Source organism: Leucopleurus acutus (genome assembly GCF_964270905.1).
Source record: "Leucopleurus acutus genome assembly, chromosome: 12".
Classification (NCBI taxonomy): domain Eukaryota; kingdom Metazoa; phylum Chordata; class Mammalia; order Artiodactyla; family Delphinidae; genus Leucopleurus; species Leucopleurus acutus.
The window spans coordinates 87,309,326-87,324,190 of NC_139154.1; the positions used below are offsets into that span (position 1 = coordinate 87,309,326).

The 14,865-nt window shown below is 43.5% G+C and overlaps 1 protein-coding gene across 2 annotated transcripts in view; it reads left to right on the forward strand.

The window, feature by feature from the left end:
- ANXA4 (annexin A4) overlaps positions 1-14,865 on the forward strand; it is a 73,545-nt gene that overhangs the window by 22,533 nt on the left and 36,147 nt on the right. The window contains exons 1-3 of one of the 2 annotated variants that reach the window (XM_082851899.1): positions 4,534-4,707; positions 4,932-4,984; positions 11,444-11,531. In XM_082851899.1, coding sequence (XP_082708025.1) covers positions 4,982-4,984; positions 11,444-11,531 — 91 coding nt within the window. In that variant the 5' untranslated portion in view covers positions 4,534-4,707; positions 4,932-4,981. Of the gene's footprint in view, positions 1-4,533; positions 4,708-4,931; positions 4,985-11,443; positions 11,532-14,865 lie in introns of those variants that run through there. The other variant, XM_082851898.1, reaches the window with a different exon arrangement.

A 14,865-nucleotide genomic window follows, 5' to 3' on the forward strand; every position in this document is an offset into this window, starting at 1 on the left:
ATTCTTCCCTGTAATTGCTTAACAAATAGGTTTCCAACTTTCCATTCATTTGGCTTGCACACTTTGCCTTGGATTAAATGTTTGAAAATGAAAACGCCATCCCGGCAACAAAATTTCCTTTGTTTTTATTATTTATTTATTTATTAGGTTGTGCCGGGTCTTAGTTGTGGCAGGCAGGCTCCTTAGTTGCGGCACGTGTGCTCCTTAGTTGTGCCATGAGAACTCTTAGTTGCGGCATGCATGTGAGATCTAGTTCCCTGACCAGGGATCAAACCCAGGCCCCCTGCATTGGGAGCGCAGAGTCTTCTTACCCACTGTGCCACCAGGGAAGTCCATCCTTTACCTTTAGAAGAATCTGAGTTCCAAGGAAAAAGAGTTGCTTTCATGTTCCCATTTCATAGACAGTTTTAAAAACCTTTAGTGCCTGGGTGGGGCCCACTTGCACTCCACAGAGCCACAGACTAAATGTTTAAATTTGTCATCCTGTGGGATGTAAAATGAAACCACGTACCAAAGAAAAATGGTGAATGACTCACTCACATGTGATCTTCCAGGGAGGAGAAGGATTCAGTAAGAATGTGTCACAAGGACATCAGATCCCTTCACGATGAAGGTGGAGGTTGCCTGTCCTGGCATGTGAGTCAATGTTATGAATCTGAATGCAGGCTGCCAAGTTATGTCGGGGTCTCGAGGAGAGCATGTGGTACTGGGGTGAATTCCTCATGGTGCCGCATCCAGCAGTACCAGAGAAATTGTATTTGTTAGCACATCAGGAAGGGGTTCACCTCTCAGGGACGGGTTCATATTTATAGGCTTATCACACATATGCTTGCACACGCTAATTTATTTATGTTGAGAAATATAACTGTTACTTAGACAAAAATCCTCATACTCCAGTGCTTAGTAGACAGGTCCACATGGGAAGCCAAACTCTAGTCCAGAGGTTGCTTGGCACCCGAGGAATCAAAACAAAGAGTTTTAAATGGATAAAATTCATCTTCATAGTGGGGAAATGTCTGGCGCCTGAACCATTGATCGTGGGGCCAAGCCACCCTTTCTTGAGGCCAGGGTTTTGATAAATATTTCAAAGTACTCTTCTCTGATGGTTTTGGGTTGAGCTTGCATTGTTGATGGACACAATTTTTCTTTAAATATGTCTTAATACCCTTCAGCAAGCTAGCTTCATCTCGGAAGCCATTCTTTCTCCTTGAGATGAGTTTGCATATGTTTGTTTTGATGATCATTTACTGATTTTACTAGTGAGTCTGATTTGCCTGCTTTCCAAATTCTGGGTGAGTGGGGAGGAATGCACCACACTGCTGCCTATATGGCCTACTGAAATATTACCAGGAGTCAGGGCCTTGTTCACATACCTGCAGTCTGCCATAAGGACAGGAGAAACTTTATGCTTGAGTCAGTACCTGGCTTGCCAATTTCGGGCAGTGATACAATAGGGCAGAATGCAGGGTAGTGTAATTATTATCCTTCTGGACATACTAGAGGAAAACAGTAGGGATGTGTTCTCGACATACCTAATTTTTCTTTATGAATTCATCATAAATTATTTCTGAAAGTGTATGTAATCTTACTTGAAATAGGTTGAACTTATTTATAACTTATTATTCCCTTATGTAACTGCCATTGGGATAAGTCTCTTACATTTAGTTCCCAGCTTTCTTTCAGTTGCTCTAAAACTATGTCCTAAAATCTTCAGGAATCCTGTCCTGAGCCCTAGGTGAGGAGTTCCCATATTATAAAGAAGATGCAGTTTCCCACCCACTGCATAACCCATAGTTTTTTTTTTAAAAGGCATCGCAAACATATGGTCCCTTCAGCCTTCATCTTTCCATCTTGAAGTGTCCTGATGCTTTTAAGGTCATTTGAGCGACACCCAAGACTGAGTGTGTCTGCATTTCACAGATGTAAAGACTGAGGCAAGTTGCTAATTATTTGCCCCCTTGTGAGCCACAAAGGAGCTTGTACAACCCCAATACAAAGTCTGAGTCGTTGTGAACTCGATCACACTGGTCAGTTTATGTGACTGTAGGCTGGCCTTCCGAGAGAAAGAGCAAATGAATCAAGGAGGTTGAGGCAGAAGAGGATTCCTATAAAGAATCCTTGGCTCTGCAGGCCTGCGGACGTGCGGGTGGCCTTTTAGGGATGGAGTTCAGGTAGAAGGGCCTTTCATCCTCTGGAGGCTGATTATTCTGCGCAATTAAGAAGAGGCCTACAGCAGTCCTCTATTGGGAGAGGGGGGTGTTCGATTCCTTCCCCCATTCTTGCCAAGAGTTATTGAGGTGCCAGATACTGTGCTAGTAAGCATGTGTGTGGGTTCACTTTACACGTATTACCTGACATCTAATGAAAGAATCAAAGGGTGCCTTTTACTGCATTCATTTCTAAAATCTATTTAGAAACTCAGTTGGTACTAGTAAATAATAAATATACAACAGCTGTCTTTATATAAATGGACTTATGCTGTGTGCTGTCCAAGTTTTAAAATAAATTGTCTGGCTAAAAGCACCCTGTGTTCAAGTGTGATACAGTTTTTTCCTTTAGTAAAACATTTCTAGCTCATTGAATAATGACTCTCAGTATTTCCAGAAAGCTTTGCTCAAGCCACCACTGAAATTTGAATTTTATATAATTTAATGTGTCATAAAATATTATCCTTTTGATCAACCGTTGAAAATGTAAAAAACCATTCTTAGCTTGTAGACTGTAGAAAGATAGAATTTGGCCCCGAGCTGAAGTTTGCCAATCCCTCTTCTATACCATTATCCTGTTGTATCTTCATCTTACTGGTATCAGAAATTGTCTTACGTATTCATTTGTTTGTTTGTTGTCTGTCTTTCCTGGTACATTGTAAGCTCCGTGAAGGCAGGTTCTTTGTCTTATTCACTGTATTATCTCTATCAACTAGAACAGTGTCTGGGATATAGAGGTGTGTTATGAATATTTAGTGATTGAATGAATAAATCCATATAGTTTAGGAGCCACTAAATCCAATAAAGTCTTCCTTCCAAATATCTCATGTGTCTATCCTATTCCAGGGGCCACATCCTACCCAGATCTTTGCCTCTGTTTTAGTGCAGATCTTTGTTCCTGTACTAATACCTCGAGCCTTCCTGACCCCTTGTCTCTGACTCTAGTCTACCCTCTAGTATAGTAACTTGCTGAAATATATTTTGTCTTACATCATTTCTCTGCAAAACCCAAACCTTTTCACTGTTTTCCCATTCCTACAGTATAAGTCAGACTCCTCAGGTGCACGTACAGGGCCCTTGGTAATCAGTTCCCCACCTGCTTTTCCACCCGTATCTCTGAGCCTTCCCTGTAAGGAGCCCTCTGCTCCAGCAGCCTCATCACCTTCTTGTCCCTGAAGCCACTGCTCATTCCCACCTCTGCACCTTTGCTCCGGCTGTGCCCCAGAGCCAGTGGACATTCCCCGTAGGAAGGGATTGACCCCTAGGTCATAGGAGATAAGCCTGTAGTGAGTGATGGGAAACAAGGAAGAATGAGCTAAGCCTCAGAAAGTGGAAGATGAAGAATGAACGTGGCCAAACATAACTCAGTTGGTGATAAAGTGGGGCAAGAAGGATGTAGTTATTCTGGGAGAACGATTGAAAAGGGCTGCCTGGCAGGGTTATCTAGGCCAGTGCTTTTCAAACCACTGTGTGGACAGATATTCAGGGAGTCTTGTTAAAACGCATATTCTGGCAGTAGGTCTGGAGTGGCGGCCTGGGACTCTGCACTTTGTAAAAATTTTTTTAATTTATTTTTTAAATCTTTTTTATTTATTTATTTTTGGCTGTGTTGGGTCTTCGTTTCTGTGCGAGGACTTTCTCAGGACTTTCTCTAGTTGCGGCGAGCGGGGGCCACTCTTCATCGCGGTGCGCGGGCCTCTCGCTATCACCGCCTCTCTTGTTGCGGAGCACAGGCTCCAGACGCGCAGGCTCAGTAGTTGTGACTCACGAGCCTAGTTGCTCCGCGGCATGTGGGATCCTCCCAGACCAGGGCTCGAACCTGTGTCCCCTGCATTAGCAGGCAGATTCTCAACCACTGCGCAACCAGGGAAGCCCTGGGATTCTGCACTTATAAGAAGCTCCCACGTGATGCCCATGCTTCTGGTTCTGGGATGATTCTTTGAGTATCAAGCATCTAACTAAATGCTCAGGAAAGGAACCTTTTCCATAAGACCTGGATGTGGAAACAGGAAGCCAGTTGGCCTGCTCCTCAGAGGCCTGCCTTCAATAAAGACATTTCTTGCATTCTAAACGACTGAATAAATGAGTGATGGCTCCAGGCTTCTTGCTGAAGGAGGGGGTGTTGAAGAGAACTGAGGGCCAAGCTGAGCGTGTAAGGCTGCAGCTTAAAGGGAAGAAGCACCTTTAAGTCCTGAGATGGTGGCAGTGAAAGTGGTCATTGGGAAATGAAAAGTCTAATGTTGGTTGGGCCAGTGGCCTGTCATTATACACAAATGCGCGCGCGCACACACACACACTCCCTCATTTAGGGTAAAGGCTGGAGTGCAGTGCTTTCCCTGTTGCAGTCGGATTCTCTTTTCTCTCCGAGAGGCACCTCTTCTGATCCACTAGAGCTTCCAGTTCAGAATCTAGGTTTGGCTTGAGTACAAGCAATGTACCTCACCCTAACTAAGCAAGAGGAATGATTTCTGTAATGTGTTATCTCCAAACAGAAGAGCAGGTAGGACAGTATTTTGTTGGCGTAATTAACTCGCCCCTTAGCACAGTTTCTCTCTAATGATTAGCCTGGCCCTTGTCTCTTTGGCTAATCAGTAGCTGGCCTTTTGATGAAATTGGGTGTTATTTCCCTGTGCCTTAACTTTGTGCAAATTGTACGTCATCCTGATTAATGATTTTAATGACACTTCTCTTATCACAGTAATGTCCCTTCTGCTTTTATCACAGAGAAACTTCTGCTTGGCTGACTGAACTCTGATCCTGACATAGTAAAAGTCATGGTAAGTTGGAGACGTGCCTCACCCTCCCTGGTGCCAGCTGCAGACAGGTACAGGATGTGTACTCAGGGACTGTTGCCTTATACAAAGAGTTGTTTGCTCATCAGAGGAGAGGGACGAGGAAATGGAAAGACAGTTTCTTTTTTCGAAAACACCATTTTAACTTCTTTCAGGGGTGGTGAGTAACCTGACCCTGAAAATTAATTCAAAGAGGGACTCCTTTGAATCCTTCTAACATCCTGAGATACAGAAACAAGTTATAGTTTTCTCTCTGCAGAAACACTACATGTTCATTTTAGAAATTGTAGGCAAATAAAAAGGAAAAACTCAAAATCCCGCAGCTTCCTCCACTAGGAGATGACCGCTGTCCACACTTTGTGTAACCCCATCATTTCAGGCTCATCAGCTAAGAAACACTTGTCATCTGCCTCTTGCTGTTGGCTGTGACTGGACTCCTCAGAGCTTGGTTACCTGATCTCAGGGACAGGCAGGGAATTGGATCCCTTTGAGAGTTCCATAAAGCTCACTGCTGCTGTGGAAGCTGAGCCTTTCAGCTACAAACGTGGCTGTACCTGAGGCTGGCCACCTGCTCTCCTTCTCCTGCCCAAATAAAGTTTCTCAATAGGCAGGTGATGCTTGATCCCTGGTCTTCTAGGAAGAAATAATAGAAGTAGAATCTCATACTTGGAGAGGAACTAGACATTCCGCCAACTCTACACACTTCCCTTTAGGAAGATAGATGTGTAAACTATCCTGAACAAAGAGTATTATACTCTTAACATCTTTTTTTAACTTTAGACATTCTAGAATTTTCTTCATCATCTCTGACAGTCAAGGGCTTACTCGTGTCTGCACCAAATCTCTTATGCTGTCCTTTAAAATCCATTTGTTCTTGATGGGTTCTCCCTGGACATGTACAACATTTATTCAGAGATGTTTACAGTGCCCCTACTTTGTGATGATTTTTGGCTCTGGGGACCCATAATTAATGGGACACTCTTCCTGTTCTGAACAAGCTCGCAGCCTTTCTACATGTGAAGACAGTAACCAAGTGACCCTTTAGTGAGCTTTCCACTGAGGAAAATTACCTCAGTTGCTCTCATCTTTCCTCCTAGAACCTGTTTTTCCATTATGACTGTTATTTATTGGACAGATAAAGGGCTTCTTTAAAGGAAAGGAAAACCATACAGTATAATCACAATATTGTAATTCCCAATTATTTTCCATCACTTTATTTTAGACCCTACTTGTATGACAGTGGTTTTGAAATAGTAGTAATAAGAACGTAAAGAACAATTAATGTATTCACTCTAGTCTTTGCTATGCTAACACGTTTATTTTACATCTTATAGCATATTAAAATTATTTACTCTCGATGGTGGAGTTATGGGTGTTGTATTTTTCTTCTTAATTATTTAAAATTATTTTATTGAAGTATAGCTGATTTACCATATGTAAATTTCAGGTGTACAGCATAGCAATTCAGTTATATATATATTATGTATATATTCTTTTTCAGGTTCTTTTCCCTTATAGGTTATTACATAATATTGAGTATAGTTCTCTGTGCTATACATTAGGTCCTTGTTGGTTATCTATTTTATACATAGTAGTTTGTATATGTTAAGCCCAGCCTCCTAATTTATCCCTCCCCCTACCCCCGAGATTTTCTTCTTAATTCTTAAAAAAATTTTTTTTCCAAATCTCTACAATGACCATATGACACATTTCTAAAAGGAAAATATGTTTTAAAAGCCATTGTATTCAAATATTTACCAAAAAGTTTTAGAGGTATAATTTACATACAATGAAATGCACAGCTCTTAAGTTTTGACAAAGGTATGTATCGTGTGACCTACCCCTCTTATCAAGATAGAACATTTCATCGCTCCAGGAAGTTCCTCTATGCCCCTTCCAGATCAGTCCCCACCCTGCTCTCCACTCCACTCCAGAAATGGAACCATTGTTCTGATTGTTTTCACCATAGATTAGTTTTGCCTGTTTGAGAACATCCTATAAATGGAATCATAGAGCGTGTACTCTTTTATTGTCAGCATTATATTTTTTGCAATCCATCCCTGATGCTATATCAGCAGTTTGTTCCTCTGTTCCTTTTCATTGCTAAATATTTAATCGTATCGTGTTCCCATCTTTTGACATTTATCTTCATCATTATTTATTATTTTAATAACTGAATGACATTTCATTGATTGTGATGTATCACTGATTTCTAGCTATTTGTTTTCATCATTCTTCCCTACATCCTCTGCCTGTTTCCTTTGCCTGCTGCCACAAGAAGCCTTCCTGGGGTGGAATCCCCTGCCTTCCTGGAACAGATAATGGTACATTATTCCCTGGAATTTAGTCGATATGGATACTTTAGAGCTAACAGGAACCAATTTTCCGGGCTTATCTTGTTCTGGAAAAAAGATGCTGATAGATAAGCTGTATTATCTTTGCACATTTCTCTATCGATTCATCTTGTTAGATATTAATTTTAATCCCATACTAGTGTCCCTCAGCAATGCAATTTGCTTTAAAAGTCAAATGCAGTGTTTAAGTACCATCCAAAATTTTTTCAACACTGGAGTTCCAGAAGAACATTGGGAAACGTTTGACTCAGACAGCTGTCTTGGAGGGGTCAAGGGCTGAGCGAGGCCATTTGAAATGCTGACAGCAAATCACAGCTTGCTTATTACTACAGATATACAGTAGAAGAAAACAAGTAGAATGCCTGCATGAATTTCCTGAGGCTGCCGTAACAAAGCACCGCAAACTGGGTGGTTTAAAATAACAGAAATATGTTGTCTTGTATTTCTGGAGGCTAGAAATCCAAAATCAAGATGTTGGCAGGGCCATGGTCCCTCTGAAATCCGTAGGGGAACTCTTCCTTGTCTCTTTCTAGCTTCTGGTGGTTTGCTAGCAATCTTAGGCATTTTTTGGCAGACATTGGAGTCAACAACACATTATCATGTGGTGTTCTCCCTGAGTGTCTTTGTCTTCACGTGCTGTTTTCTAAGGACACCAGTCATGTTGAATTAGCGGCTTCCTCATCTTGCTTTAATTAATTACAATTAATTAATTCATTGTAATGACAGTATTTCCAAACAAGGGCACATTCTGAGGTACTGGGGGTTAGGACTTCAACATATCTTTCTTTGGGGATGCAATTCGGTGCAATTGATCTCTTTGCCTTTTATGGACACTGTGAATCTCATTATTGATTACAGTTTCCTCTTGTTTGGCTTCTAGACAGAGAAATCTGTGGCTCATGTCGAATAATTACACAGGCCTTTAAGGTCTCTGTTTCCGTTTCCTTTCTACCCTCTTCTTTACTGTAATTTTCTATGCTTTGTGGCCTGTCACTGAACTTCTTCATCTATTTATTTATCTTTTGTATTGAATTATGTTTCTCTTTGCTGCCTCACGTACATAAATAACATTAATAAATTAGTAAATAATTAGAAATACTCAGGGCACCTCGATCTTAATCAGTACATTATCTCTAAATCATAAGTCAACTGAATGGTACCTACTGGTTACTAACCCATGTTTTACTTGTTGATGTTTTTAATTTGTAGTCTGTATATGCAGAGGGTCTGATTCACTAATTTTTTTTTGTTTGTTTGGTTTGGTATTTTGCTTTTTTGTGTTACGCGGGCCTCTCACTGTTGTGGTCTCTCCCGCTGCAGAGCACAGGCTCCGGACGCGCAGGCTCAGCGGCCATGGCTCACGGGCCCAGCCGCTCTGCGGCATGTGGGATCTTCCCGGACCGGGGCACGAACCCGTGTCCCCTGCATCGGCAGGCGGACTCTCAGCCACTGCGCCACCAGGGAAGCCCAGATTCACTAACTTTTTGTCCCTTGTATGCATCAGAGTATTTGTCACTTTAAGGCATGCTGGTCGTTTCCGGTGATGCTAATCCTCATCTCCAGTGTCTAGACTGCCCTCTCCTCCTCGTGACTTCCCATCCTTCCCTCTGCCACTTGGTCAGGCTTCTGTCCCCTCCATTCCACTGCAGAAGCCTTTGTCAGGATCACCAGGACCTTCCGTGTTGCCCAATCTGACCATCCCTTCTGTGTCCTCTACTCACACCTACCTTAGCAGGCACTGACATCTTCCTCCTTCCTCAGCCTCTGGACAACACACAGTCCTGGTTTTCTTTATACATCAAGGACCAGTCCTTCTTGGTTATCCATTCCGGTCCTTCTCTGCTGGAGAGGCCCAGGCTTGTCCTAGGACCCCTGTTCTTCACTTTCTCCCTAGGTCATTTTGTCCAATACCATCCAAACGCTGATGTGTCCTGAATTTATTACTCTAGACTTGCCCTCTAGATTTACGTTGTATAACCAACCATCCTTTTGACAACTCCACTTGGATGTTTAATGGACATCCCAAACTTAACATTTTGAAAATAGGACTTCTAAATCCCACTCCCCACTGCCATCCCAAATCTGGTAGTCCTCCAGCATTCCCCATCTGGGTAGAGGATGCCACTCTCTGCTAGGCTGCTCAGGGGAAAAGATTTAGAGTTACACTTGCTTCTTTTCTTTCCTCACCTCCCACATCAGTCCATTGGCAAGTTCTGCCGCCTTTGCTCCAAAACATGTGCTGAGTCTGTCTGTCTCTTTCCATTTTTACTGTTTCACCCTCGTCTACCATCATATCCCTGGATCATGGCCCAGATTCTCAACTAGTCTCTGTATCTCCCTACAGCAGCCCAAGTGATCTTTTTAACATGTAAATCAGATCATCTCGTCCATCCCTTTGCTGAAAACCTGCCAGTGCCTCCTACTGCATTTAGAATAGAACAGAAACTCCTCACTGGCTTGTGAAGGTTCTTGTTCTGCCCTTGAAACCTCTCTGATTTTCTTTCTTTTTCATTTTTAAAGTTTTTATTATGGAAAAAGGTGAACACATACAAAAGTAGACCAAATATTAAAAAGAACCCCTTTGTACTTATAATTATTATTAACTCATGGTCAGTAACTATTATATTACATAATAATAACTCAGTAATTATTAACTCATGGTCAGCCTTGTTTCTTCTTTACCTCCACTTACTTCCCCCAACCCGTTATTTTGAAGCAAATTCTAGACATCTTATCCTCTCATCTATAAATTCTTTCAGTGTGTATAAGATTCAAACTCTTAAAAAAATAAAATATAACCACAATACCATTATCATACCTAAAACCGTTAACACTAGTTGCTTAATGGCATCGAATATCAAGTCAGTGTTCAATGTCCAGCTGTCTCATAAATGTCATTTTTTTTTAGTGTTTGATTCAGGATCCCAATAAGTTCACCCATTATGATTATTGATGTGCATTTTTAATCTCTTTTAAGCTATATTTCCCCTCCATCTCTCTCTCTCTCTTTTTTTTAAAAGAAATTATTTAATTTAATTTATTTATTTTTGGCTGCGTTGGGTCTTCATTGCTGCACGCGCGGGCTTTCTCTAGTTGCGGTGAGCGGGGGCTACTCTTCGTTGCGGTGCGCGGGCTTCTCATTGCAGTGGCTTCTCTTGTTGCAGAGCACGGGCTCTAGGTGCATGGGCTTCAGTAGTTGTGGCACATGTGCTCAGTAGTTGTGGCTCGTGGGCTCCAGAGCACAGGCTCAGTAGTTGTGGCGCACGGGCTTAGTTGCTCCGCGGCATGTAGGATCTTCCCGGACCAGGACTCGAACCCGTGTCCCCTGCATTGGCAGGCGGATTCTTAACCACTGCACCACCAGGGAAGTCCCTCCATCTCTATCTTTTCTAATTCTCCTTGCAGTTTATTTGTTGAAGAAACTAGATCGTCCATCAAGTAGTGTTTCTCACAGTCTGGATTGTGCTGGTTACAGCCCTGTGGGGTGGGTTAACATTTTCCTCTTTCCTCTTTCTCCTATTTACCATAAATTGGTATTTGGCCTTAGAGGCTTGACTGAATTCAGGTTTGATTTTCCCCTTTCAGGGGAGACAAGATTACTTTGTAGGTAACGGTGTAACTTATCTTACCACTCCCCAGCTTGCCCACCAACTCAAGCCACACTGGCCTCTGTCCCACTCCTCCCCCAGAAGGCAGCTCCAGCCTCAGTGCCTTTGTCTCAGCTGTTTCCTCTACCTGTAACACTTTCCCCTGATCTTTGCACAGTCAGCTGTTTCCTGTCACTCAGACCTCAGCCTGAATGTCACCCCTCAGAGCAGCCCCTCCAGGACCTCTCTGTCTGCCCTGTAGCCCTTCTCACCACCGGCCGCCTCTCACCGATTTGTTTGTTGGCTCGTTTACTGTCTGCTTCCTGCTGAACTTGAACATCAGCTCCAGGGGAGCAAGAGCCTCATCTCCCACAGTCACTGCCGTGTCCCAGCACCTGGAAGAGTGTCTGGCCCATGGTGGGTGCTCAGCAAACTTGCTGTGTGAGATGGCGCCATGCTGGTGAGAAGTGCCTCTCAGTCACCATCTTTCTCTGTGCACTCAGGCAGCCAAGGGAGGCACCGTCAAAGCTGCTTCAGGCTTCAGTGCCACTGAAGATGCCCAGACCCTGAGGAAGGCCATGAAAGGTCTCGGTAAGTGTCCCACTGGAGGTAAACACCCCTCATGTGCTGTGCATGACAGAGTCACCCAGAGGGTGTTGTGTCCACAGGCAACTGTGAGTACGTCTCAGGCTAAGAAAACACAATGGGAACAAGTTGACTTTTCAAGGCAAACTCGACGGGAGGGTTTTTTACTAAGAATTTTAAATGTTATGAACTCATTCTGGACCTCCCTGATAATTTAAATCTGTTTTACATTCCGGTATTATGAATCTATATATCAGATTTGAGAAATGTATTTGTTTTCCAGTTAACCCACGTATGCATGTCGTGCCAGAAGGTTTACAAAGCACTTTGACAAACATTATCTGAACGAATACGTGCGACAATCCTGTGATGTAGTGAAAGCAGCTGGTCCTATTATTATTTTCACCCCATTTTACAGATGTGAAACTGAGACTCAGAGAAGTAACATAGGAAGGCACAGAGTAAGTGCAACTGAGTCATGAGTCACACTCAGCAGAGCCTGCCAGCTCTAAGTCCATGTTCTTTCCCTTGAGTCAGCCCCCCGCCTGTTGCTGCTGTAATACGCACAGCTAGGCCAGTACCCCCGTGTAGCATGTGGGATTTTAGGTGAGAAGGCTGTGCGTACGTGACCAGAAGGGCTTGTCTTCCAGTGCACCACCCTCTGGTAGCTCCCATGGGCAAAGGCTTCCCACTGGGTGGGCACAGCCATGCCCGGGCACTGCAGGCCATGCTGACTTAGACCCTGCCTCCAAACTTGCCTGAGTGGACATTTGGCCAGAGAAGTGCTCTCTGTTTCATAGCTGCTATTTAGAATCTCCTCAAGATTTGGATAAAAACGTTTGACCATGAGGCATTATTTCCCAGTTTTTCTATCCAAGAAGAATTCATCTTAGCCCCAATGCTACTAACAGGAACAATAATAGTGAGCATTTATTAAGCTCTACTGTGTGTCAGGCACAATGTGTTACATAGATTATGTTTTAATTCTGACAGCAGCTTGTTTAACTAATGAGAAAGTTGAGGTTTAGGGAGATGAGCTAACTTGCCCGAGGTGTCTGGGGTTGTACGTGTCAGGATTCTAGGCAATTCCAGGCAGTCCGACTCCAGAGCTGGAACTCAAGCCACTGTGCTGTGCTGCTGCCCACCTCTGAACAGGACGTTACCCTGAATCTATCATTTTCCCTTTTTATAAATAAAATGGAAAAGGTACTCGGCCCACCCTTCTTTTCAGGTGTATCCTAATTCTTTGGTGGATAGCAAGAACACCATAATTCAGAACGTAGACCACATGGCATTCGGAATTCTCAGAGTCAGGAGGCATTGGATACAACAAACCATTTTCAGTGCTCGCTGTGTGGGCCAGTGAAGGTTAGAGGAGACAAGGACTATAAACCTAGTCCTGTGGTTCAGTCGTCCACGGATGCTAGGCAGCCAAGGCATGCGCAGAAACATGATCGGTTCATAATATGATAGCGACGGGAGGGGCACAAGTAAGATCCCATTAGGAGTCAGAGAGGTCACATGTCATTTGAGAGCATCAGGCAACACTTCTTGGAGGATGTAGAAATTGAGATGGGCCCTGGGAGAGGAGTTAAATTTATTCAGTAAGTAAATAAATAGATAAGAGAGAATGGGTTTCAGGTGAATGGAACAGTGTGAGCAAAGGCATGGGATGAGTGTGAGCATTGCCCTGTTTTGCATTTTAGCTGAGGCACTTAGCTGCAGGCCATGTAAATACATGGCTTGCAGCAGGATGTACCTACAAAGCAGGAGTTGACTTTTTAGGTGACTTCTGGGAAGGCAGGTACCATGGGGCGGGTCCTGAGGATGCTACTGACATGGGAGGATGACCCAGAGGCATTGTCCAGGAAACAACAAATGCCAGAATCAGGATGCTAGATGGAGGGGGTTAGGGAGACCTAAGCTCATAGACTGGTAATGAAGGAGGTCAGGAGAAAGGAGTGCAGTGTAGTTGGGTCAAGTACAGGAATTCAGGAGCTAAGTCTCTGGATTTGGCTGCCTGTAACTTTTTATGTGGATATTTACAGTAGTGAATGGGGTATGGTGGAGAGTCCCAAATGCCAGACAGCAGTGCAGATAGTAAATCCAGCAAATGGTGGGGAGCCATCGTGTATCCTGAGCAGGGGAGGGACACTGTGAGAGCTTGTCGTTTTAGAAAAATGAATCTAGCAAGACGTTGGAAAGACCAATTAGGAAGTGAGACTACTACTTAGCAGACTTTAAGTTGTCTAAGAAGAAACCCTGAACTGGAGTGGTTGTCATAGGAATTAAAAAGAGGGGACAGATACAAAAAGGGTTTTAGAGCTAGATTTTGCATGAACAGATACAAAAAGGGTTTAGAGCTAGATTTTGCATGACTTGACAGGAAATCTGAATGTGAAGGAAGAGAGCAGGTAAAATAATCAAAGCTATTTCGAGGGTTCAAGCCTGACAGCCCGGAAGAGTGGTGGTGCCTTTCACAGAAACTGGTTAAAAAAGCAAAAGGCAATGAACCTTCTCCCACCAGCTGAGGGTTCTCCTGGAAAAAGGATGGTTGTATCTATTACCCTCTTTCTTTTTTGTTTTTCCCCCCGAGGGAACAGAGTAGGTCACTAAGTTATGTAAACTTAAAACTCTATAGCGGGCTTCCCTGATGGCGCAGTGGCTGGGAGTCCGCCTGCCAATGTGGGGGACACGGGTTTGAGCCCTGGTCTGGGAAGATCCCACATGCCGCAGAGCAACTAAGCCGGCGAGCCACAACTACCAAGCCCACGTGCCATAACTGCTGAAGCCCATGCGCCTAGAGCCCATGCTCCGTAACAAGAGAAGCCACTGCAGTGAGAAGCCCGTGCACCACAACAAAGAGTAGCCCCTGCTTGCCACAACTAGAGAAAGCCCTCACACAGCAACAAAGACCCGATGCAGCCATAAATAAAAATACCCCAAAAAACAAAAAAGACCTCTATAGCTTCCTCCGTACACCTCACATTTTTCTAGATCTCTAATTTTGCAAAGAATAACTCGTAAATCTATACATTTTTTGATTTCTTCCTGAAATATTTCAATAGACTCTCCTGTAACTCATCACATCTTCCCATACAGTATATGGGAAAATGGAAAACTCACCCAGCATACATGAACATCCAGCTGTGAAAGTCGCCTGTAAAAGCTGCTGCAAGAAACAGGCAAACAAAATTTAAGACATTTTAAATCCGTAATTCAGGGACTTCCCTCATGGTCCAGTGGTTAAGAATCTGCCTTCCAATTCAGGGGATGTGGGTTTGATCCTTGGTCGGGGAACTAAGATCCCACATGCTGCTGGACAAATTAGCCCGTGTGC